General features: G+C 44.9%; 1 protein-coding gene across 2 annotated transcripts in view; it reads right to left on the reverse strand.

Moving 5' to 3' along the window:
- LOC120055096 (serine/threonine-protein kinase N2-like) overlaps positions 1 to 26,057 on the reverse strand; it is a 66,494-nt gene that overhangs the window by 5,148 nt on the left and 35,289 nt on the right. The window contains exons 2-14 of one of the 2 annotated variants that reach the window (XM_039002999.1): positions 15,376 to 15,652; positions 7,971 to 8,125; positions 7,268 to 7,391; positions 5,218 to 5,375; positions 4,540 to 4,753; positions 3,879 to 4,064; positions 3,451 to 3,560; positions 1,508 to 1,651; positions 1,311 to 1,386; positions 966 to 1,146; positions 692 to 815; positions 213 to 416; positions 10 to 101 (exon numbers count right to left, since the gene is read on the reverse strand). In XM_039002999.1, the coding sequence (XP_038858927.1) occupies positions 10 to 101; positions 213 to 416; positions 692 to 815; positions 966 to 1,146; positions 1,311 to 1,386; positions 1,508 to 1,651; positions 3,451 to 3,560; positions 3,879 to 4,064; positions 4,540 to 4,753; positions 5,218 to 5,375; positions 7,268 to 7,391; positions 7,971 to 8,125; positions 15,376 to 15,652 (2,045 nt within the window). Of the gene's footprint in view, positions 1 to 9; positions 102 to 212; positions 417 to 691; positions 816 to 965; positions 1,147 to 1,310; positions 1,387 to 1,507; positions 1,652 to 3,450; positions 3,561 to 3,878; positions 4,065 to 4,539; positions 4,754 to 5,217; positions 5,376 to 7,267; positions 7,392 to 7,970; positions 8,126 to 14,703; positions 15,340 to 15,375; positions 15,653 to 26,057 lie in introns of those variants that run through there. The other variant, XM_039003000.1, reaches the window with a different exon arrangement.

The following is a 26,057-nucleotide window of genomic DNA, read 5'->3' on the forward strand; positions in this document are numbered from 1 at the left end:
CCTTCCTACCTGTCTACTTCATCACGTGATACAATGTCTCCTTTCTTCAGGGCCTTGATAGCAAACATCTCCCCAGTACTTTCATAGTCAGCCAGGAGCACCTGTTGAATAACAGAGAGCGGTTAGATCTGGCGAAGGTAAAAAATAAAAAAGGCCATGCGTGTGACATCACTACGGCCTTCCTAAGACATGAAGATCCTGTGTGGCCTTACCTTTCCAAAGTGTCCTCGGCCCAGGACTGCCACACATTTAAAGTCTATGAGACTGAACTGGAAGTCTTCCTCCTCCCTGGTATCCGTGTTGTGTTGGACAGGTAACCTCTCATTGGGTGGCTCTACAACAACACTGGCGTCTAGTTTACAGTTCAACATACTGTTCCTGCTCTCATTCAGGAAGTCAAATGTAGACATGGCTTCCTGGGAACAAAATACACCAAATCACAATTACGGTTAGATCAAAACACACCAAATCACAGTTAAATAAAAACCAACTTTGACAGTTACAGAACTGTCACGGCATGTTACAGCGTTACATTACAGACCACGTTCTCTAGAGCAACTTACAAGGCTGAAGAACAGCATGAAAACGAGTCAGAAAAACTCTGATTAAATGGTCATCTCTTTACTGAAATAACCAACAGCAACATGAATCATTCAGAGTTTGTGAATTGATACATTGTATTCACAGCTACCTGTACTTTCTCTCCGTCTGCGATACTGCTCTCCAGAATGGGCTCTCCAATAGAAGCCACAGTGTGGCGCTTCAGGGGAAGTGGGGGCTCTTCGCCAAACTCCAGTTTGGTCACTATCAGGTCACTGAAGAGAGAGAGAGAGAGAGAGAGGTCATTTCAGAAGGGGACTAAACTGACACTAGCATGCAATTTTAAGTTTCATTTCTGTTCACTTCAACAATCTGTCAGGGGTAGACCAATAGATCATCGCTGGACGAGGTGTGTGTGTGTTTACCTGGGGGAGGCTGGGGAGGGCAGGTGTAGGATGGACTGTGACTCAGGACCTAGCTCTGTCCCCATGTCTGGCAGCTGAGCTGGACTGAAGGAGTTGTTGACAGAGGGGATGGCTCTCCTCACCAGGCGACCCCACGTCGCGACGTTTATGTTCATCTGAGGGGCACGCAGGAACGTCTTACCTGGAACAGAGCAGAGGGTCACAACCATAGCTTCATTCATCCAATCAATAAAATCAACAAACATATATATTTTTAGACCTTAATCCAACAAAATGGTGATACACAGCGCTTTAAAAGAACACCAATAACATCAAAGCTTGGACTTTACAGAATAAACTACAGACCTTGTTGCTTGGAGAATATCTTTTTTTGCCTTTGAAGTTTTGATCTCCGCTCAATAACTGGGTTGAAAAATGTAACCTGAGGGAAAACACACATAGGTCAAAGGTTATGAGTAAATTCTGTAAAGATTCTGAATAAATCGTTTTTTAGCAGGAAAAGGTAAATGTGGGTGTGTGTTGGGGGAAGTGGATAATAGTACCTCAGCAAACAGTTTTCCCTGAGGCTCCAGGTAGAGGCACATGCCATGTCGTTGGTTGTCCAGGAAGTCTTCCAGGCGTAGGAACTTGACGGCACACAGTGATCTCCAGTCCCTCCAGTAGACTGAGATCTCCAGCTCACGAGACTGTGGAAGACACATACTGTAACATCTCCCCACCAGGTGTCCTCTAACACTAGTCACCAGGTCTCCTCTAACACTAGTCACCAGGTCTCCTCTAACGCGAGTCATCCGTTAGTCCCCTCTAGCGCGAGTCATCCGTTAGTCCCCTCTAGCGCGAGTCATCCGTTAGTCCCCTCTAGCGCGAGTCATCCGTTAGTCCCCTCTAGCGCGAGTCATCCGTTAGTCCCCTCTAGCGCGAGTCATCCGTTAGTCCCCTCTAGCGCGAGTCATCCGTTAGTCCCCTCTAGCGCGAGTCATCCGTTAGTCCCCTCTAGCGCGAGTCATCCGTTAGTCCCCTCTAGCGCGAGTCATCCGTTAGTCCCCTCTAGCGCGAGTCATCCGTTAGTCCCCTCTAGCGCGAGTCATCCGTTAGTCCCCTCTAGCGCGAGTCATCCGTTAGTCCCCTCTAGCGCGAGTCATCCGTTAGTCCCCTCTAGCGCGAGTCAGACACGAGTCATCCGTTAGTCCCCTCTAGCGCGAGTCAGACACGAGTCATCCGTTAGTCCCCTCTAGCGCGAGTCAGACACGAGTCATCCGTTAGTCCCCTAACACGAGTCATCCGTTAGTCCCCTAACACGAGTCATCCGTTAGTCCCCTAACACGAGTCATCCGTTAGTCCCCTAACACGAGTCATCCGTTAGTCCCCTAACACGAGTCATCCGTTAGTCCCCTAACACGAGTCATCCGTTAGTCCCCTAACACGAGTCATCCGTTAGTCCCCTAACACGAGTCATCCGTTAGTCCCCTAACACGAGTCATCCGTTAGTCCCCTAACACGAGTCATCCGTTAGTCCCCTAACACGAGTCATCCGTTAGTCCCCTAACACGAGTCATCCGTTAGTCCCCTAACACGAGTCATCCGTTAGTCCCCTAACACGAGTCATCCGTTAGTCCCCTCTAGCGCGAGTCATCCGTTAGTCCCCTCTAGCGCGAGTCATCCGTTAGTCCCCTCTAGCGCGAGTCATCCGTTAGTCCCCTCTAGCGCGAGTCATCCGTTAGTCCCCTCTAGCGCGAGTCATCCGTTAGTCCCCCCTAACGCGAGTCATCCGTTAGTCCCCCCTAACACGAGTCATCCGTTAGTCCCCCCTAACACGAGTCATCCGTTAGTCCCCTCTAGCGCGAGTCATCCGTTAGTCCCCTCTAGCGCGAGTCATCCGTTAGTCCCCTAACACGAGTCATCCGTTAGTCCCCTAACACGAGTCATCCGTTAGTCCCCTAACACGAGTCATCCGTTAGTCCCCTAACACGAGTCATCCGTTAGTCCCCTAACACGAGTCATCCGTTAGTCCCCTAACACGAGTCATCCGTTAGTCCCCTAACACGAGTCATCCGTTAGTCCCCTAACACGAGTCATTAGTGTCACTAAAAGCCTGACTTTTGGAAGCTTCGGGGGAAAGCAGTAGATTCCTGCAGACTTAGTACCAGCCGTCCCTGGCATTCAGAGTTAGAGAGTTACACAACTCCAGAATAGAGAGCTGCTCTCACCTTTCCTGTCTGGGTACGGCGTGCTAATAAATCAGTGTGATTTGCTGAAGGTTGTGAAATAGAAACAATAACACAAATACAAAACAGAAATCTGGATTAAAAAAAAAAAGTTGTTTGAGGCGATTTCAGACACTGATAGCATTGTATGGGAAAGGTAAAACCTTCACAGAGTAAGTAGATTACCCTGTCTAGTTCCACAGTGGATATATAGTGAAGTAGTGTGTAGTCTAGATTACCCTGTCTAGTTCCACAGTGAAGTAGTGTGTAGTCTAGATTACCCTGTCTAGTTCCAATGTAAACTTCTGGTCCCAGGACTGGTTGCTGACTGGTTTCCAGCTGGTCTGTCCCGCTTCAGTGTTGTCCAACTTCAGCACAGCACTGATCTCATCTGGAGAGAGCGAGAGAATACATTTATACAATCTGGACCCAGAGTAATGTTCAGTAGGCACGAAACGGACTGAAAACAGGGAGTACTTGTCCAAGTGTCTGTACTCGCGCTTTAAGAAAACGCTTGTTTTGATTTTCTGTGCAAAAACATTTGAACACCAACCCTGATTTGACCCACTCTGTTTCAAAACAGCAGGCAGACCACTGAGCAATATTTCACAGCTAGATACAAAAGGCATTTAAGTCAGAGCATCTTTTCTGAGCAGCTTCAAAACATCAGAGACACATTGGGGTGTGAGTCACTAGAGCAACACTCAACTGGACAGGTCGTCGGTCTTGGACAGGTTGCGTGAGCTGGCTCCTTTGTTCTTGTTGCTTCTGGACATGAAGGAGGATCGCTGATCACTGGGGCTCCAGCCGGGGTGGGAGGCTGAGGGGCCCTTACAGCGACCTGGGACCTCCTCAAGCAGATCCTGACAACCCATCAGACGCACCTCCAACGTTCCTGGAAGAAAAGCAGGTAAAAACACACTTGACAGTAGCTCAGAAAGACGAAGGGTGCTGGTGTAGGATCAGGTCCCTCCTGTCCATGTAAATATTATTCATTGTGATCTAGAAGGCAAAACTGATCTTAAATCAGCAGTCCTCCTTGATACATACTGCCACTGCACTATGGACTTACACGTTGTTATTGTAAACGTAGAATGTTGCTCCAGTCTGACCCGAGTGGGTGAGGCATTACATACTGTCTCAATCTGAAGTTTGTCATCGTCTACCAGCGGTTTGTTCTATTTACAGTACAATGTGCACGTGTGTTTGGGATGAGGGTGGCTGTGTTATGCCGTGTCATCTCTGTTAACCTTAAGGAACGCTTCAGAGCTTTGAACTTAAAAGAGCAGGCTGCTGTGTTTTGAAATCTAGGGTATCTCGTAACGATAAAGACAACACTGAGTTGTTGGTTCTAAAAAGGAGAGTCTTACCTGTGAGTGCAGCAGGCTTGGTGACCGTGCTGTACTGGTTGTATGTAGTCATAACGCTATGGCGTGGGCTTTGTGGAGGGGACACCATCATGGCTAGCTCCTCCATGATGAGAACGCTCTTAGGATGGTTCTTAGGCAGCTCACTCAGCCGCTGCTCCAGAGATAACTTCAGCAGGTCCAACTTCTGATTGGACTCATTGAACCGGGCTTGAGCCTGAAAAAAAAAAAAAAAAAAGAGACCAATATTAAAATGTTTAAACATACTAGGACATAACACAGGACCATAAGACTGGACACAGCTGAGAACTTCAGTTCAGTGCAAGCTTTCAGAACATATTCAGAGGTTAACACTATGGAACACCTGGGTGAGGAACGGTATGTTTATTTTTTACATTCCACACCGATGTGTTACGGTAACCTGGCTAAACTCTCTTATAAGATTTGACATTTACCTTTACCGTCATTCACAGAATTTCCATGATCTGAAAAGAATATGTAAGATAGTCTACTTCACGCTCCTTCATCCAGCCAAAAAAACCTGCCTAGAGATTCAGATCTCCTGCTTATTCCCTACTTTTCCTGGGAATCTTCTAGCCAGGATTTCTGGAAAGAAAACCTAGGAATTTTAGGTAAAGTAACCAGAACTTTGCAACCCTAGGTATAAATCCATAGTCTCACCTCAGAGTGGGCCTTCTTCTCCGTAACTTTCCCAGAAGAGCCCAGCAAGATCATGACGTTCTGGGCTCCATCAGCTACAGCATGTTCTATCCTGGAGTGATGTCGCAACTCCTCTAGTCTCAGGTCCAGAGGACTGATGATGGGCTTGGACACAGAGACTGGGGACCAGAAATGTAGCATCATTATCACAGAGACCGGGGACCAGAAATGTAGCATCATTATCACAGAGACCGGAGACCCGAAATATCTCATCATTATCACTGAGACCGGGGACCCGAAATATCTCATCATTATCACAGAGACCGGGGACCCGAAATATCTCATCATTATCACAGAGACCGGGGACCCGAAATATCTCATCATTATCACAGAGACCGGGGACCCGAAATATCTCATCATTATCACAGAGACCGGGGACCCGAAATATCTCATCATTATCACAGAGACCGGGGACCACAAATATCTCATCATTATCACAGAGACCGGGGACCCGAAATATCTCATCATTATCACAGAGACCGGGGACCAGAAATGTATCATCATTATCACTGAGACTGGGGACCAGAAATATCTCATCATTATCACAGAGACCGGGGACCCGAAATATCTCATCATTATCACAGAGACCGGGGACCAGAAATATCTCATCATTATCACTGAGACCGGGGACCAGAAATATCTCATCATTATCACAGAGACCAGAAATATCTCATCATTATCACAGAGACCGGGGACCCGAAATATCTCATCATTATCACAGAGACCGGGGACCAGAAATGTATCATCATTATCACAGAGACCGGGGACCCGAAATATCTCATCATTATCACAGAGACCCGAAATATCTCATCATTATCACTGAGACCGGGGACCCGAAATATCTCATCATTATCACTGAGACCGGGGACCCGAAATATCTCATCATTATCACTGAGACCGGGGACCCGAAATATCTCATCATTATCACTGAGACCGGGGACCCGAAATATCTCATCATTATCACTGAGACCGGGGACCCGAAATATCTCATCATTATCACAGAGACCGGGGACCCGAAATATCTCATCATTATCACAGAGACCGGGGACCCGAAATATCTCATCATTATCACAGAGACCGGGGATCAGAAATATCTCATCATTATCACAGAGACCAGAAATATCTCATCATTATCACAGAGACCGGGGACCCGAAATATCTCATCATTATCACAGAGACCGGGGACCAGAAATGTATCATCATTATCACTGAGACCGGGGACCAGAAATGTATCATCATTATCACTGAGACCGGGGACCAGAAATGTATCATCATTATCACTGAGACCGGGGACCAGAAATGTATCATCATTATCACTGAGACTGGGGACCAGAAATGTATCATCATTATCACTGAGACTGGGGACCAGAAATGTATCATCATTATCACTGAGACTGGGGACCAGAAATGTATCATCATTATCACTGAGACTGGGGACCAGAAATGTATCATCATTATCACTGAGACTGGGGACCAGAAATGTATCATCATTATCACTGAGACTGGGGACCAGAAATGTATCATCATTATCACTGAGACTGGGGACCAGAAATGTATCATCATTATCACTGAGACTGGGGACCAGAAATGTATCATCATTATCACTGAGACTGGGGACCAGAAATGTATCATCATTATCACTGAGACTGGGGACCAGAAATGTATCATCATTATCACTGAGACTGGGGACCAGAAATGTATCATCATTATCACTGAGACTGGGGACCAGAAATGTATCATCATTATCACTGAGACTGGGGACCAGAAATATCTCATTATCACTGAGACTGGGGACCAGAAATATCATAACAATCACCTTTTCATAACCCAGAAAATATTTGAACATATATATACAGGGAGTTAAAAAAAAATTGTTACGTGTAAAACCAAATCATACAACATTTTTTAAAAAGGACGCACAAAGTCCAAAAAGCCTAATTCCCCACATATACTTTATATAGCAGAGGGAAAAGCCCTCCAATGTGTTCCTAAGGTTATAGTGGGTTCATACCGTGGTTATTGCCGTAGTTGGTCTCACCAGTCTGGCTGGCTTTGAGGATCTGCATCCTGATAAACTCCATCTTGGTCTTGCTGTCCTGCAGCATCTGCTGAGCAGTGGCAAGCAGCTTCTTATCCTATTACAGTTAAGGGGTGGGGGTGGGGGTGGGGGGGTAGGGGATACATGTAAACATAAGCATGTAAAAAAAATGGGCTATTTCTTTGGCTCAGTGTTTTCACCATTTTGTTTTCACCATTTTGTTTTCACCATTTTGTTTTGATTTCTTTTGGAAACAACTTACTCATTCACTCTTAAAAAAAAGATCAAAATAAACATTCTTAGCATTTCAACTTCGAGTAACATATTCAATAACAGCGACTTTGTACGGCTGTGTACATGGTCTTTCAAATGAGGTTAAAAGCATTGGGGACATTCCAGCTCAACTCAAATCTAATAGCTTTTGAGGGTAGCCATACCGGCCCCCCCCCCCTCCCCATACTCCCCCCCCATACCGCCGCCCTCCCCCTCCCCATACCCCCCCCATACCGCCGCCCTCCCTCCCTCCCCATACTCCCCCCGCATACCGCCGCCCTCCCCCTCCCTCCCCCCATACCACCGCCCTCCCCATACTCCCCCCCCATACAGCCGCCCTCCCCATACCCCCCTCCCTCCCCCCATACCGCCGCCCTGCCTCCCTCCCCCCATCATACGCTACCTTGGAGGATCCGTTGGAATACATCTGAATCATATTCTCAGCTCCTTGTTTGCATTTGAGCTCAATGTCGTTCTGTTTCTTCAGAGCCCCCAGTCTGCTACTGCACATTCTGGACTCACTGCTGGGGGTGTCTGGGGTCAGAGGGCAGCCAGGAACTACAATAACAGAACAGATATGAGAGAACAGTCAAACTACAAATAAAAAAATAAAAACAGGGATGAAATCAGACAATGTAATAATGCAAAAGGAAGCAGAGTGGACTCCCGAGTGGCACAGCGGTCTAAGGCTGAAGCAGAGTGGACTCCCGAGTGGCACAGCGGTCTAAGGCTGAAGCAGAGTGGACTCCCGAGTGGCACAGCGGTCTAAGGCTGAAGCAGAGTGGACTCCCGAGTGGCACAGCGGTCTAAGGCTGAAGCAGAGTGGACTCCCGAGTGGCACAGCGGTCTAAGGCTGAAGCAGAGTGGACTCCCGAGTGGCACAGCGGTCTAAGGCTGAAGCAGAGTGGACTCCCGAGTGGCACAGCGGTCTAAGGCACTGCATCTCAGTGGTAGAAGCGTCACTACAGACCCGGGCTGTATCACAACTGGCCGGGATCGGGAGTCCCATAGGGCGGCGCACATTTGGCCCAGCGTCGCCCGGGTTACGGGAGTGTTTGGTCGGGGTAGGCAGTCATTGTAAAATAAGAATTTGTTCTTAACTGACTTGCCTAGTTAAATAAAAAAAGGTTACATTTTATCTTGATAGCCAATGTAATGGTCAGTGAGCTTATTTGAAAATGTACTGAATTGTACCCGGCGCAGTCCATGTTGATACTGTAAAAATAATCACATAGTAATATAGGCCTAAATGAATAAATCAAATTGAGCTGTTTTTTGGTAAAGACAGGATTTTTCCCAGACATCTTTTTCTATTTAGAGGCTGTTGAGCAATATTGGTAGCTGTCAGATTGTATCAATGTGACATTGTTAAGGCTTGTACAGACAAGCTGAGTTTCACTGACAGACAGAGAGAGAGAACAGGTTTCAGTGAGACTGACTCCCAGGTGAAATGGAAAGAGTGGGGCCCCACACCACAACAGTACGTTAGCGTACACAGCCAGGCCATGGAACAGACTGCAGAGAACAGGTTTCAGTGAGACTGACTCCCAGGTGAAATGGAAAGAGTGGGGCCCCACACCACAACAGTACGTTAGCGTACACAGCCAGGCCATGGAACAGACTGCAGAGAACAGGTTTCAGTGAGACTGACTCCCAGGTGAAATGGAAAGAGTGGGGCCCCACACCACAACAGTACGTTAGCGTACACAGCCAGGACATGGAACAAACCGCAGAGAACAGGTTTCAGTGAGACTGACTCCCAGGTGAAAAAGTGGGGCCCCACACCACGTTAGCGTACACAGCCAAGGCCATGTAACAGACTGCAGAGAACCACCCTGGGTCACATGGAGAAAAATTTCCCCCTTTTGGATCCTCAAGTGACTTCCAAGTCATATTTGACCAAATCTGACAATTATCACCATCTTCCATATAACCTTATACCCCCCAAAGGCACACCAAATCAAAGTCGTTTATTTCCCATAATAAAAAAAGACCCTATGAAAAGCCCCTGTGATGTACAAGAAAATCCCTCCCGATGTACAGGAGAAGGGAGTTACATGACTTCATCACTGTTTAGGTGTTTCCCCTTGCGTTACTACATCGATCACAAAAGAGTACTACTGTACTCACGCCATTCCAGACTCCAGAAATTCATACCAGGTCGTACAGGAGACCGGAGGCCACTTTCTATCATGAATGATCTACTGTCCTGTCTATTTAACTCAACATATAGGCCTAATGTACCTTTCACAAGGAATTACAAGAATACAATGTTTGTACAATACTCTCCATGTCTTAGGAAGACAGTCTGCTTGTTCAGACTGTGTGGTACAATCAGTCTTAACTAAGCAAGACATGTACAGTAACTAATCTCCATATCTTCAAAAAGACCTCCCTGAAATCTAAACACTTCCTACTTCCTGTCCAGGGCACAGCAGCTCAGAAAGATGGAGGACAAGACAGAAGATGATGCTTGTACCTTCAGATAACTGCCAAAATAAAGGAAACATCAACATAAAGTGTCTTCATAGGGTGTGGGGCCACGAGCCGCCAGAACAGCTTCAATGCACCTGGGCATAGATTCCACAAGAGTCTGGAACTCTATTGGAGGGATGTGAGACCATTCTTCCACGAGAAGAATGGTGTTTGAATGGTGGTGGAAAACGCTGTCCAGAATCTCCCATCCCGCCGGGCAAAAACGCAACGTTGTTTCTACGTCATTTCAACCCCAAAATTATAATGTGACCGACATTGAATCAACATGGAAAACTGATTGGATTTGACAAAAAAAGTCAACGTAAAAGGTAATTTTTTTCTTATTATTTTTTATTTTTTTCACCAAAACTTTGAACTTAAATCCAATGACAGGGTGACATTTTTGATTGATTTCACATTTGTTAACAACTCAACCAAATGCAAAATCAAAACTAGACGATGAACTGGCGTCTGAGCCCAATGGAACAGGTTGAGATTTGGAGACTGACACACACACACCCTTTAACCCCCTAATGCTCCGTTCAGATCCCTCTTTCAATGTCACTGAGATCTCTTCTTCTAGCCATGGTAGCCAAAACAAAATGGGGCAACTGGGTATTTTTATACCTTAAGCATAATGGGACGTTAATTGCTTAATTAACTCCGGTACCACACCTATGTGGAAGCACCTGCTTTCATTATACTTTGTATCACTCATTTCCTCACATGTTTTTGTCACTTTGGCCGTTAACTGTTCTACGGTGCTTCATCAACAGCATAGAGATGGTCCAGGTTCAACTTGGGGGAGGTCAATACAGTAACCATATAGTGTACAACATATTGTACCTTTAAGCCTACATAGATGACTGAGGTTTGATAAGACATCATATATAAAAGGGTTCACAGAAAACAAGAGTGAGCGTGTCAGAGGGTAAATAGATTTACAACTAGCAGCTAGGCTTGCAGAGAGAGTGTGTCAGAGGGTAAATAGATTTACAACTAGCAGCTAGGCTTGCAGAGAGAGTGTGTCAGAGGGTAAATAGATTTACAACTAGCAGCTAGGCTTGCAGAGAGAGTGTGTCAGAGGGTAAATAGATTTACAACTAGCAGCTAGGCTTGCAGAGTGAGTGTGTCAGAGGGTAAATAGATTTACAACTAGCAGCTAGGCTTGCAGAGTGAGTGTGTCAGAGAGTAAATAGATTTACAACTAGCAGCTAGGCTTGCAGAGAGAGTGTCAGAGGGTAAATAGATTTACAACTAGCAGCTAGGCTTGCAGAGAGAGTGTGTCAGAGGGTAAATAGATTTACAACTAGCAGCTAGGCTTGCAGAGTGAGTGTGTCAGAGTAAATAGATTTACAATTAGCAGCTAGGCTTGCAGAGTGAGTGTGTCAGAGGGTAAATAGATTTACAACTAGCAGCTAGGCTTGCAGAGAGAGTGTAAATAGATTTACAACTAGCAGCTAGGCTTGCAGAGTGAGTGTGTCAGAGGGTAAATAGATTTACAACTAGCAGCTAGGCTTGCAGAGTGAGTGTGTCAGAGTTTGCATCCCAAATGGCACCAGATTCCCTTATTTGAACAGAGCCCTATGGGCCCTGGTGAAAAGTAGTGCACTATATAGGAAATAGGGGCCCATTTGGGACTCACTCAGAGGCTGTGTGAAGGGCAGTCTGTCTCATGAACAGAGGCGACACACTGCAGCTTTAATGGCTCATGGAACCAGGAACATGGAGAGAAGGGTTTCCAGACAGACAGATGTAGTTCCCTAGCGAGCATATTGAAACATGGCTAAATAGTCTAGACCTACTTGAGAACCTTCTTCATGTCCGAATCTCCCTTCACTCTGGAAAAATGTTTCCCCCTGTTCACGCTGCCCTGATGTACTCCTCACCGCCTTTTCAGTCTCATCCATTTCACTAACAGGATGGCTATAGTCTGGTGGAGACTAGACTACTTGATTTGAGACCCTTCTTCCTGTCATAAAGACCCTTGTTCTCTGGAAGAGGGGGTCTGGACATAGAAAAAGCCCCATAGCTCATTCTTCCTGATGTACTATTCAGACCCGTTCACTTCCTCTAAAACACAGAGCTCATTCTTCCTGATGTACTCCTCAGACACGTCCACTTCCTCTAAAAACACAGCGCTCATTCTTCCTGATGTACTCCTCAGACCCGTCCACTTCCTCTAAAACACAGAGCTCATTCTTCCTGATGTACTATTCAGACACGTCCACTTCCTCTAAAACACAGAGCTCATTCTTCCTGATGTACTATTCAGACCCGTCCACTTCCTCTAAAACACAGAGCTCATTCTTCCTGATGTACTCCTCAGACCCGTTCACTTCCTCTAAAACACAGAGCTCATTCTTCCTGATGTACTCCTCAGACACGTCCACTTCCTCTAAAACACAGAGCTCATTCTTCCTGATGTACTCCTCAGACCCGTCCACTTCCTCTAAAACACAGAGCTCATTCTTCCTGATGTACTCCTCAGACCCGTCCACTTCCTCTAAAACACAGAGCTCATTCTTCCTGATGTACTCCTCAGACCCGTCCACTTCCTCTAAAACACAGAGCTCATTCTTCCTGATGTACTCCTCAGACCCGTCCACTTCCTCTAAAACACAGAGCTCATTCTTCCTGATGTACTCCTCAGACCCGTCCACTTCCTCTAAAACACAGAGCTCATTCTTCCTGATGTACTCCTCAGACCCGTCCACTTCCTCTAAAACACAGAGCTCATTCTTCCTGATGTACTCCTCAGACACGTCCACTTCCTCTAAAACACAGAGCTCATTCTTCCTGATGTACTCCTCAGACACGTCCACTTCCTCTAAAACACAGAGCTCATTCTTCCTGATGTACTCCTCAGACCCGTCCACTTCCTCTAAAACACAGAGCTCATTCTTCCTGATGTACTCCTCAGACACGTCCACTTCCTCTAAAACACAGAGCTCATTCTTCCTGATGTACTCCTCAGACACGTCCACTTCCTCTAAAACACAGAGCTCATTCTTCCTGATGTACTCCTCAGACACGTTCACTTCCTCTAAAACACAGAGCTCATTCTTCCTGATGTACTATTCAGACCCGTCCACTTCCTCTAAAACACAGAGCTCATTCTTCCTGATGTACTCCTCAGACCCGTCCACTTCCTCTAAAACACAGAGCTCATTCTTCCTGATGTCCTACTCAGACACGTTCCAATTAAGGCAACAGCCCTTCCGCTAAAACACAAAGCTCATGTGCACTCACTCATACAGATAGTTTGTGTGTATGTATTGATATGTGCCTTTAAAAAAAAGAAATTGTATTAATTATCAAAAAAATGGTTTTAATTGATTTAGTTCTGTTCTTGTCTATTAATGTTCTGTATTATGTTTCAGGTTCTGTGTGGACCCCAGGAAGAGAAGCTGCTGCTTTTGCAACAACTAATGTGGATCCTAATAAAATACCAGAAAAGCAGTCAGAGTCATTAACAACCAGGTGATGCAAGAATACACTAGTCTACAGTAACCTTGCAGCAATCAAACCCACACAGACTAGCAGAGCCCAGTGGGTAGAACAATGCATCTCTTCTCTGTCTAGTAATCCTGAATAATTCCAGAGCAACAATGTTCACATCCTCATTTATTAACAGACCCAACAGAAAGCCTCAGCTCCTTCCTTCCTTCCTTCCTTCCTTCCTTCCTTCCTTCCTTCCTTCCTTCCTTCCTTCCTTCCTTCCTTCCTTCCTTCCTTCATTCATTTATTAACAGAACCAGGAGAAGGCCTCAGCCCCTTCCTTCCTTCCTTCCTTCATTAACGGACCCAGCAGAAAGCCTCAGCCCCTTCCTCCCTTCATTCATTAGCTGCTGAATATGAATGTAAAGAATGTGAATAAAACAATGCCTGGGTTCCTGTATGTTGCTGCTGCATGCTAATCACAGGGCTGAGAGGCACGGGGCTGAGAGAGAGCGTGAGACATGGGGCTGACAGAGCGCGAGAGAGAAGGCTGTATACCGGAGTATTTGGAAATGGCCACGGGATGGTTTTCATATACCGTCAAAACATTTTCTTTCAAGTTTTTCAATAAATCTGAATATCTGTAGATACTTTTTAAGTTAATACCTGCAGTCAGGGGATAAAGCAGATTGTGTTATTAATTTCACCTGTCACATTATTTTATATATTATGAAGGTTACTGTAGTAGAGCCAGTCAAGTGTTGATTAGTAAATAGCATAATGGGAGCCGGTGAGTCCATAACACACACACACACACACACACACACACACACACACACACACACACACACACACACACACACACACACACACACACACACACACACACACACACACACACACGAGAGTCTTTGTTGTGCGGCTCATACGAGGTGACGAAGCTCCACTTGTATGCAATTCACTACTAAATGTCAGATATCTTAACTGGCTAAGATGTGCTATTACTCTCCAGCTTTCTCCCATGTATTTCGTTACTTGTTAGTTAGCTAAGTGGATGAATTAATTGTATTTACTATATCTAACTAGGCAAGTCAGTTATCCGGGAGACTTGGCCCTTAAACTCTCACCTCATACACCATGTTTGGGAAAGTGGATAACAGCTATGTGTTCATTTCACCATTACTAATAGTACCTCTGGGTTAGGGGTAAGGGTTCTATACCTAGCAGGATCTCTGGGTCCTTGACCACGATGTGAGCGTTGAGCTCCTAATAGTTCCTCTGGGTTAGGGGTAAGGGTTCTATACCTAGCAGGATCTCTGGGTCCTTGACCACGATGTGAGCGTTGAGCTCCTAATAGTTCCTCTGGGTTAGGGGTAAGGGTTCTATACCTAGCAGGATCTCTGGGTCCTTGACCACGATGTGAGCGCTGAGCTCCTAATAGTTCCTCTGGGTTAGGGGTAAGGGTTCTATACCTAGCAGGATCTCTGGGTCCTTGACCACGATGTGAGCGCTGAGCTCCTAATAGTTCCTCTGGGTTAGGGGTAAGGGTTCTATACCTAGCAGGATCTCTGGGTCCTTGACCACGATGTGAGCGCTGAGCTCCTAATAGTTCCTCTGGGTTAGGGGTAAGGGTTCTATACCTAGCAGGATCTCTGGGTCCTTGACCACGATGTGAGCGTTGAACTCCTAATAGTTCCTCTGAGTTAGGGGTAAGGGTTCTATACCTAGCAGGATCTCTGGGTCCTTGACCACGATGTGAGCGTTGAACTCCTAATAGTTCCTCTGGGTTAGGGGTAAGGGTTCTATACCTAGCAGGATCTCTGGGTCCTTGACCACGATGTGAGCGCTGAGCTCCTAATAGTTCCTCTGGGTTAGGGGTAAGGGTTCTATACCTAGCAGGATCTCTGGGTCCTTGACCACGATGTGAGCGTTGAGCTCCTGAAGTTCCTGGTGCAGCTCCTCCAGCTTCCTGTTGCTCTTCTTCAGCTGGTTGTCAACGTAGGTCAGGCTCTTCTTGTCCGTGGTGACCTTCTTCAGGTTCTCAGCTCCTTCCTTAATCTTCAACTCCTTCCTGATCTCCCTCTTGATGTGGTCCTTGAGCTCCTCTAGCCTCTGCTGCACCACGGTGTCTGACAGGTCCAGGTTCTCACCCAGACCCCTGGCGTCTCCCTGGAACAATACAAATAAATCAAATCAAAATCAGAGTGATGCTTCAAAACAAAACACTTTCACCGGTCTTCCAAATACTCTAAATCAGTTTAATAACCAGTGACTTTCCCCGCTTGTTGGAAGAGTTGGGGTCAATTCCATCTCAATTCAGACCATTGAGGAACTGTGCACTTTGTTAAATTGACTGGAATGACCCCAACCAGCCCTTTTGGTTGGTGATGAGTGATGCTTGTAACAATCACTTTCACACCCGTCTTACAGATCACAACTATATCAAAATCGATAACCATCAATATTCACTTTTAGCAGTGAATCTTCTTTCCCCACTTGGCAGGGTTGGGGTCAGGTTACAATTCAGGAACCAAAAATGTACATTTTAGTCAGATTCCCAAATGGACTGAATTGAAATGGGATTGGCATGGACCCTAATTGGCACTGCAGTGAATAGCATCCACATGACCAACGGCTGTGTGTTGCTATACGCTGATCTTCATCACTTCTAGTGATGCACAGATATTACATTTTTGGCCGATACCGATATCCGATATTTTCCTTGCCCCCCCCCCAAAAAAAATGATGCCGATATTTACAATTTTAGCGGCATTTTAAGCATTCTATTACACTTAAATAGTTAACACACACACACGCAGTGGTCTAAGGCACTGCATATCAGTGCAAGAGGCATCACTACAGCCCCTGGTTCGAAACCAGGCTGTGTCACATCCGGCCGTGATTGGGAGTCCCATAGGGCGGCGCACAGTTGTCCGTGTTTGGCCGGAGTAAGCCGTCATTGTAAATAAGAATTTGTTCTTAACTTCTTATGGCTAGGGGGCAGCATTTTCACGTTTGGATGAAAAGCGTGCCCAGAGTAAACTGCCTGCTACTCAGTCCCAGTTGCTAATATATGTATATTATTAGTAGATTTGGATAGAGAACACTCTGAAGTTTCTAAAACTGTTTGAATGTCTGAGTATAACAGAACACATATGGCAGGCAAAAACCTGAGAAAAATCCAACCAGGAAGTGGGAAATCTGAGGTTTGTAGTTTTTCAACTCTTGGCCTATCACAGTGTCTATGGGGTCATTTTGCACTTCCTAAGGCTTCCACTAGATGTCAACAGTCTTTAGAACCTTGTTTGATGCTTCTACTATAAAGGAAGGGGGAATGAGAGGGGATTGAGTCAGAGGTCTGGCAGAGTGCCCCGAGCTGGTCACGCGCATTCACATGAGGTAGCTTGCATTCCATTGCATTCCTGAAGACAAAGGAATTCTCCGGTTGGAACATTATTGAAGATTTGTGTTAAAAACATCCTAAAGATTGATTCTATACTTCGTTTGGCATGTTTCTACGAACTGTAATATGACTTTTCGTCTGAACTTTTGCCTGGACCTGCCCGCGCGTCGTGAGTTTAGATTGTGTACTGAACGCGCGAACCAAAAGGAGTTATTTGGACATAAATTATGGACTTTATGGAACAAATCAAACATTTGTGGAACTGGGATTCCTGGGAGTGCATTCTGATGAAGATCATCAAAGGTAAGTGAATATTTATAATGCTATTTCTGACTTATGTTGACTCCAACATGGCGGATATTTCTTTGGCTGGATTGGTCTCTGAGCGCCGTACTCAGATTATTGCTTTTTCCGTAAAGTTTTTTTGAAATCTGACACAGCGGTTGCATTAAGGAGAAGTATATCTTTAAATCTGTGAATAACACTTGTATCTTTTATCAATGTTTATTATGAGTATTTCTGTAAATTGATGTGGCTCTGTGCAAATTCACAGGATGTTTTGGAGGCAAAGCCAAATGTAAACTGAGGTTTTTGGATAGAAATATGAACTTAACTAGTTAGCTATAGTTCGCTAACTAACTATATAGCGAGGTGTCATCTGAAATAACCTTAACCTGTTTGGGCTGCAGGGGCAGTATTGAGTAGCCGGATAAAAGGTGCCCATTTCAAACGGCCTCGTACTCAATTCTTGCTCGTACAATATGCATATTATTATTACTATTGGATAGAAAACACTCTAGTTTCTAAAACCGTTTGAATTATATCTGTGAGTAAAACAGAACTCATTTTGCAGCAAACTTCCTGACAGGAAGTGGAAAATCTGAAATCGATGCCCTCTTCTAGGGGCTGCCTATTAAAGTCCTTGTTATTTATTAGTTTAGATGCACTTCATACGTCTTCCACTAGATGTCGACAAGGAGTGAGAGAAGAAATTGAGTGTGTAACTTGATCTGGACTCGAATTATAGCTCTTGGCATGACGTGTCACCAGTTTCCTGTTTTCTGGAGAGCGCGAGCAGGGACCTGGATTTGCCTTCTGATAAGCTGCCGTTATGGACGACTAATATCTCCGGCTTTGATTTTATTTGATACATGTGACAATATCATCGTAAAGTATGTTTTTTCAATATAGTTTAATCAGATTATTGACATTTTTTCGGGAGTTTTGCCGTGTTCCGTTCTCTTCCGTTTGTTGACATGGAGAGATTCGCGCCACTTGGCAAGTGTGCTTGCTAAATCGAGAGGGAAAAAGGCCGTTCTAAATCCAAACAACGATTGTTCTGGACAAAGTACCCCTTGTACAACATTCTGATGAAAGATCAGCAAAAGTAGGACCCATTTTATGATGCTATTTCATATATCTATCGAACATGTTGTGCTAGTCGTTTGCGCCTAGCTTTTGGGTACTCTCTCGCTATACCTAAGCTGTATGTCGTAATGAAGTTATTTTTAGAATTCTAACACGGGGATTGCATTAAGAACTAGTGTATCTATCATTTCCTATACAACATGTATTTTTTAGTTATGTTTATGAATAGCTATTTGGTCAGAATATGTGTGTCAGAAAAAGTGTCAGAAAAATATCCGGACGTTGTGGGAAAAATATGCTACATTAGCACAATGTATAACCACTGATTTCAGCTCTAAATATGCACATTTTCGAACAAAACATAAGTGTATGTATAACCTGATGTTATAGGACTGTCATCTGATGAAGCTTATCAAGGTTAGTCAAATTATATATCTTTTGCTGGTTTGTTACGATCGCTAACCTTTGCTACTGGGGAATGGCTTGTGTTTCTGGCTATTGTGGTAAGCTAATATAAACGCTATATTGTGTTTTCGCTGTAAAACACTTAAATCGGAAATATTGGCTGGAATCACAAGATGCCTGTCTTTCATTTGCTGTACACTATGTATTTTTCAGAAATGTTTTATGATGAGTATTTAGGTATTTGACGTTGGTGTCTGCAATTATTATGGCTGCTTTCGGTGCAATTTCTGATTGTAGCTGCAATGTAAACTATGATTTATACCTGAAATATGCAAATTTTTCGAACAAAACAGATTTATTGAATAAAATGTTATAAGACTGTTATCTGATGAAGTTGTTTGTTGGTTAGTTTGGTTGGTTCTTGGTTAGTTAGGTTGGCTTTGTGCATGCTACCTGTGCTGTGAAAAATGTCTGTCCTTTTTTGTATTTGGTGGTGAGCTAACATAAATATACGTGCTGTTTTCACTGTAAAACATTTAAAAAATCGGACATGTTGACTGGATTCACGAGATGTGTACCTTTCATTTGCTGTATTGGACTTGTTAATGAGTGAAAGTTAAATATTTCTAAAAAATATATTTTGAATTTCGCACCCTGCACTTGAAGTGGCTGTTGTCATATTGTGGCCGGCCTCGGGCTTGCAGCCAGAAGAAGTTAATTTATAAGACAGTTCTTAATTGATATCCCATTTCATTGATCCCCAATCCGTAGGTAAAGCTGTACAATATGAATGTCAATACACACAATAGGCTGACTGGAGAGGTGATTTCACACAGTAACAGTCCCGCGATAAGAGCTACAAGGCTAATATTTGCATATACTCGTCACAGTTGTGTTTCTACTGTACTCCCTGTTCACTCATGACTACACGGCCAGGCACGACTCCAACACCATCATTACATTTGCCGATGACACAACAGTGGTAGGCCTGATCACCGACAACAACGAGACAGCCTATAGGGAGGTGGTCAGAGACCTGGCCCTGTGGTGCCAGGACAACAACCTCTCCCTCAACGTGATCAAGACAAAGGAGATGATTGTGGACTACAGGAAAGAGAAGACAGAGCACGCCCCCATTCTCATCGACGGGGCTGCAGTGGAGCAGGTTGAGAGCTTCAAATTCCTTGGTGTCCACATCACCAACAAACTAACATGGTCCAAGCACACCATGACAGTCGAGACAAAACCCATTCCCCCTCAGGGGACTGAAAAGATTTGGTATGTGTCCTCAGATACTCAAAAGGTTCTACAGCTGCACCATCGAGAGCACCCTGACTGGTTGCATCACTGCCTTGTATGGCAACAGCTCGGCCTCTGACCGCAAGGCACTACAGAGGGTAGTGCGAATGGCCCATTACTGGGGCCAAGGTACCTGCCAACCAGGACCTCTATACCAGGCGGTGTCAGAAGACTCCAGCCACCCAAGTTATAGACTGTTCTCTTTGCTACCCCACGGCCAGCGGTACCAGAGCGCCAAGTCTGGGTCCAAGAGGCTTCTAAACAGCTTCTACCCCCAAGCCATAAGACTCCTGAACATTGAGTCAAATGGCTACCCAGACTATTTGCATTGCCCCACCCCTCTGCCACTCTGTTGTCATCTATGCATAGACACTTTAATTAACTCTACCTACATGTACAGTTGAAGTTTACATACACTTAGGTTGGAGTCATTAAAACTCGTTTTTCAACTACTCTACAAATTTCTTGTTAACAAACTATAGTTTTGGCAAGTCGGTTAGGACATCTACATTGTGCATGACACAAGTAATTTTTCCAACAATTGTTTACAGACAGATTATTTCACTGTTCCAGTGGGTCAGAAGTTTACATACACTAAGTTGACTGTGCCTTTAAACAGCTTGGAAAATTCCAGAAAATTATGTCATGGCTTTAGAAGCTTCTGATAGGCTAATTGACATCATTTGAGTCAATTGGGACCACACAGCCGTCAAACCACTCAGGAAGGAGACACATTCTGTCTCCTAGAGATGAATGTACTTTTCTGCGAAAAGTGCAAATCAATCCCAGAACAACAGCAAAGGACCTTGAAGATGCTGGGAAACAGGTACAAAAGTATCTATATCCACAGTAAAACAAGTCCTATATCGACAACCTGAAAGGTCGCTCAGCAAGGAAGAAGCCACTGCTCCAAAACTGCCATAAAAAAGCCAGACTACGGTTTGCAACTGCACATGGGGACAAAGATCGTACTTTTTTGGAGAAATGTTCTCTGGTCTGATGAAACAAAAATAGAACTGTTTGGCCATCGTTATGTTTGGAGGAAAAAGGGTGAGGCTTGCAAGAAGAACACCATCCCAACCGTGAAGCACGGGGGTGGCAGCATCATGTTGTGGGGGTGCTTTGCTGCAGGAGGGACTGGTGCACTTCACAAAATAGATGGCATCATGAGAAAAGAAAATTTGGATATATTGAAGCAACATCTCAAGACATCAGTCAGGAAGTTAAAGCTTGGATGCAAATAGGTCTTCCAAATGGACAATGACCCTAAGCAAACTTCCAAAGTTGTGGCAATATGGCTTAAGGACAACAAAGTCAAGGTATTGGAGTGTCCATCACAAAGCCCTGACCTCAATCCTATAGAAAATTTGTGGGCAGAACTGAAAAAGCGTGTGCGAGCAAGGAGGCCTACAAACCTGACTCAGTTACACCAGCTCTGTCAGGAGAAATGGGCCAAAATTCACCCAAATTATTGTGGAAGCTTGTGGAAGGCTACCCGAAACGTTTGACCCAAGTTAAACGCAGTGCTACCAAATACTAATTGAGTGTATGTAAACTTCTGACCCACTGGAAATGTGATTAAAGAAATAAAAGCTGAAATAAATCTACTATTATTCTGACATTTCACATTCTTAAAATAAACTGGTGATCCTAACTGCCCTCAGACAGGGAATTTTTACTTGTATTAAATGTCAGGAATTGTGAAAAACTGAGTTTAAATGTATTTGGCTAAGGTGTATGTAAACTTCCGACTTCAACAGTACATATTACCTCAACTAACCAGTGCCCCCACACATTTACTCTGTACTGGCACCCCCCTGTATATATTGTTATTTTTACTGCTGCTCTTTAATTACTTGCTACTTTTCTCTCTTATTCTTTTCCGTATGTTTTGAAACTGCATGTTGGTTAGGGGCTCGTAAGTAAGCATTTCACTGTAAGGTCTACCTACACCTGTTGTATTCAGCATTTCACTGTAAGGTCTACCTACACCTGTTGTATTCGGCGCATGTGACTAATAAAATCTGATTTGACGTAGCTGGTTAGCTATTTATTTTCATGAACTGAAGTTAAATTTCAATCGAAATCCCGCTACGACCTCCGAAGTGCCATCAAAACAGGTAAAACGTCAATACAGGACTAAGATCGAATTCTATGCTGGCTCCGACGCTCGATGGATGTGCCAGGGCTTTGCAAACTATCACGGATTACAAGAGGGAAACCCAGCCGCGAGCTGCCCAGTGACGCAAGCCTACCAGATGAGCTGGCAAGCAACACTGAAACATGCATGAGAGCACCAGCTAATCCGGACGACTGTTATCTTGCTCTCTGTAGCCAATATGGAGTAAGACCTTTAAACAGATTAACATTCACAAGGCTGCGGGGCCAGACTCATTACCAGGATGCGTACTCAGAGCATGCACTAACCAGCTGTGAAGTGAAGACGGCAAGTGTCTTCACTGACATTTGCAACCTTTACCTGACTCAGTCTGTAATACCTACACGTTTCAAGCAGACCACCATAGTCCATGTGCCCAAGGCTGCCAAGGTAACCTGTCTAAATGACTATTGCCCGTAGGACTCATCTTTAGCCATGAAATGCTTTGAAAGGCTAACAAAATCCCAAACACCCTGGACCCACTCAAGTTTGCATACCACCCCAACAGAGGACACATTTTCTATTGCACTCCACACTGCCCTCTCCCACCTGCACAAGAGGAACAGCTATGTCAGAATGCTGTTCATTGACTACAGCACAGCGTTCAACAACATAGTGCCCTCCAAGCTCAGGACCTGGGACTGAATACCTCCCTCTGCAACTAGATTCTGGACTTCCTGACAGGCCGCCCCAAGGTGGTGAGGGTATGCAATAACACATCCGCCACGCTAATCCACAACACGGGGGGCCCCTCAGGGGTGTGTACTTAGTCCCCTCCTGTACTCCCTGTTCACCCACGAATGCATGGCCGCGCACGACTCCAACACCATCATTAAGTATGCTGACGACCCGATGGTGGTAGGCCTGATCACCGACGACTACGGCTGGGCAATACGGCAAATATATATCTATCGTGATAATTTATATTTTATCAAATAATGTTTAAAAGGAGCATATCTGCTTCAGACTCAAGAATGTCTGAATAAACCACGTGCTTTAATGTTTATTTATTGTCAGAAGTAGAACTCACAAATACATTTTCTTTAGCTGTAAACACTTAGAAGTCATGAGCAAGAAATAAAAAAATTAAATAGTGCAAGTCAATATGCATTAAACCTGTTAGCCTAATGGCATATCACAGTTTATGTTGGGGTAGTTGTGGTCTTACAAGTTAAACAAGAAAGACAAGTCTGTTTACGGGCTTTAAAGCTGCCCTATGGCAGGTCACTATGTTGCCACCTGTGCTAAAAACACGCTGGTCGCAGGAATGCACAGGTAGCACTTTGCCAGGTGGCTGACTTTGGGAAAGTTTTTGGGGATGGATCTTCCACCAGTCCAGTGGATTGGTTTCACTGCATCAGGAGACTGAAGGTAGAAGCTGAGTTCCTTGTCTACCAGCTGGATTTCAGTAAGACCTGTGATGGTGGAACACGGCTTTTTGAAGAAAAAACTGCCCAGTGACAATCTCTTTTTAGCTGTCAGTTGTGGTGAAGCTGCAACCATGTCTCCCTGTGCTGGGCTTGGGTTTTCATGTCCCTCATCACATCCCTGAGACAGCTCTTGCTTTTATGTGGTCCACCTTCTCCTCTTTGATGTAATGTGTTTTAAACTGAGGGTCAACCAACGAGGCGATGTCCAGCAGGTCATCATATTTCTCATTCAGATAGTCCATGACTACCGTTTTGATGGTTTGGGTGAGCTCCGTTTCACCATCATCAGGTTTCATGACCTCTGTAGATTGGCTGGTGCTTGAGGGGCGTTTATCAATACCGTGGGGCAAACTCAAACTTTCTGCATGTTCCATTTTTACTTCAGATGGTGAAAAAGGTTTATTGTATTACCAGACTTCGTAGACACCTGTCTACGGCACAATTTGCACCGAACATTGCTCTGCTCTTTGTCAGACTTCAAAAAGCCAAACCACTTCCAAATTACTGAAACAGTTGAACCCTTTTCATCAATAATTTATTTGTTGGAAGCTGCTCCTTCTCCATGGCTATCACTACCACTGTGTGCACCTACATCACTCAAGGTTCTAAGTGGTTTTTAGTGGGCGTATACCTCTCCCCGTGCATATTGTCACTTCTCCGCACGTTCCTGCTGCGTCACAGAGGTGAAATGGACTGCTGTACCTAATTATTCTAGATTATCGAAAATGTATCTAAACGTTTTTATAGCGTTATTGAGGGAAGTAATTACCTCAATTACTGATATTGATTTATCATCCAGCCTTCCCGACGACAATGAGAAAGCCTATCAGCAGGAGGTCAGTGACCTGGCAGTGTGGTGCCAGGACAACAATCTCTCCCTCAACGTCAGCAAGAGCTGATGGTGGACTACAGGAAACGGCGGGTCGAGCACGCGCCCATCCACATCAACGGGGCGGTAGTGTGGGTTGAGACGTTCGAGTTCCTGGGTCCACATCACCAAGGAATTAACATGGTCCACATCACCAAGGAATTAACATGGTCCACATCACCAAGGAATTAACATGGTCCACATCACCAAGGAATTAACATGGTCCACATCACCAAGGAATTAACATGGTCCACATCACCAAGGAATTAACATGGTCCACATCACCAAGGAATTAACATGGTCCACATCACTAAGGAATTAACATGGTCCACACACTCCAACACAGTCGTGAAGAAGCCACAACAACTCCTCTTCCCCCTCAAGAGGCTGAAAAGATTTAGCCCTCGGATCCTCAAAAGGTTCTACAGCTGCACCAATTGAGAGCAAGGCGATACAGAGGGCAGTGCGTACGGCCCAGTACATCAATGGGGCCGAGCTCCCTGCCATCCAGGATTTCTATAACAGGCGGTGTCAGAAGATGACCCTACAAATTGCCAAAGCCTCCAGCCACCCAAGTCACAGACTGTTCTCTCTGCTACCACACAGGAAGCGGTACCGATGCAACAAGCCCGGAACCAACAGGACCCAGAACATCTTCTACCCCCCCCCCCGAGTCATAAGTCTGCTAAACAGTTAACCAAATAGCTACCCGGACTATCTGCATTGACCCCCCTTTGCACGCTTTTGACTCATCACGTACGCTGCTGCTACTGTTTATTGTATCCTGTTGCCTAGTGACGTTATCCCTACCTAGATGTACATATCTACTTCAATTACCTCATAGCCCTGCACTTTCACTTAGTACCCCGTGTACTGTCTATATACACACACTGTACAAGCTTTCTCTGCCCTTAACCATGTTCTGAACACCACCAAAACAAAGGTCATGTGGTTTGGTAAGAAGAATGCCCCTCTCACCACAGGTGCGATTACTACCTCAGAGGGTTTACAACTTGAGGTAGTCACCTCATACAAGTACTTGGGAGTATGGATAAACAGTACACTGTCCTTCTCTCAGCACATACCAAAGCTGCAGGCTAAAGTTAAATCTAGACTTGCTTTCCTCTATTGTAATCGCTCCTCTTTCACCCCAGCTGCCAAACTAACCCTGATACAGATGACCATCCATCCCATGCTAAATTACGGAGATGTAATTTATAGATCGGCAGGTAAGGGTGCTCTCGAATGGCTAGATGTTCTTTACCATTCGGCCATCAGATTTGCCACCAACGCTCCTTATAGGACACATCACTGCACTCTAATCTTCTGTAAACTTGTCATCTCTTTATACCCGTCGCAAGACCCACTGGTTGATGCTTATTTATAAAAGCCTCTTAGGGGGGAGTGAGGCCTATCTGAGATATCTACCGCAGCCCTCATCCTCCATATACAACACCTGTTCAGCCAGTCACATTCTGTTAAAGGTCCCTAAAACACACACATCTCTGGATTGCTCGTCTTTTCAGTTCGCTGCAGCTAGTGACTGGAACGAGCTGCAACAAACACTCAAACTGAACAGTTTTATGTCAATCTCTTCATTCAAAGACTTAAATCATGGACACTCTTACTGACACTTGTGGCTG

This window comes from Salvelinus namaycush, chromosome 10 (genome assembly GCF_016432855.1).
Source record: "Salvelinus namaycush isolate Seneca chromosome 10, SaNama_1.0, whole genome shotgun sequence".
Taxonomy (NCBI): Eukaryota; Metazoa; Chordata; class Actinopteri; order Salmoniformes; family Salmonidae; genus Salvelinus; species Salvelinus namaycush.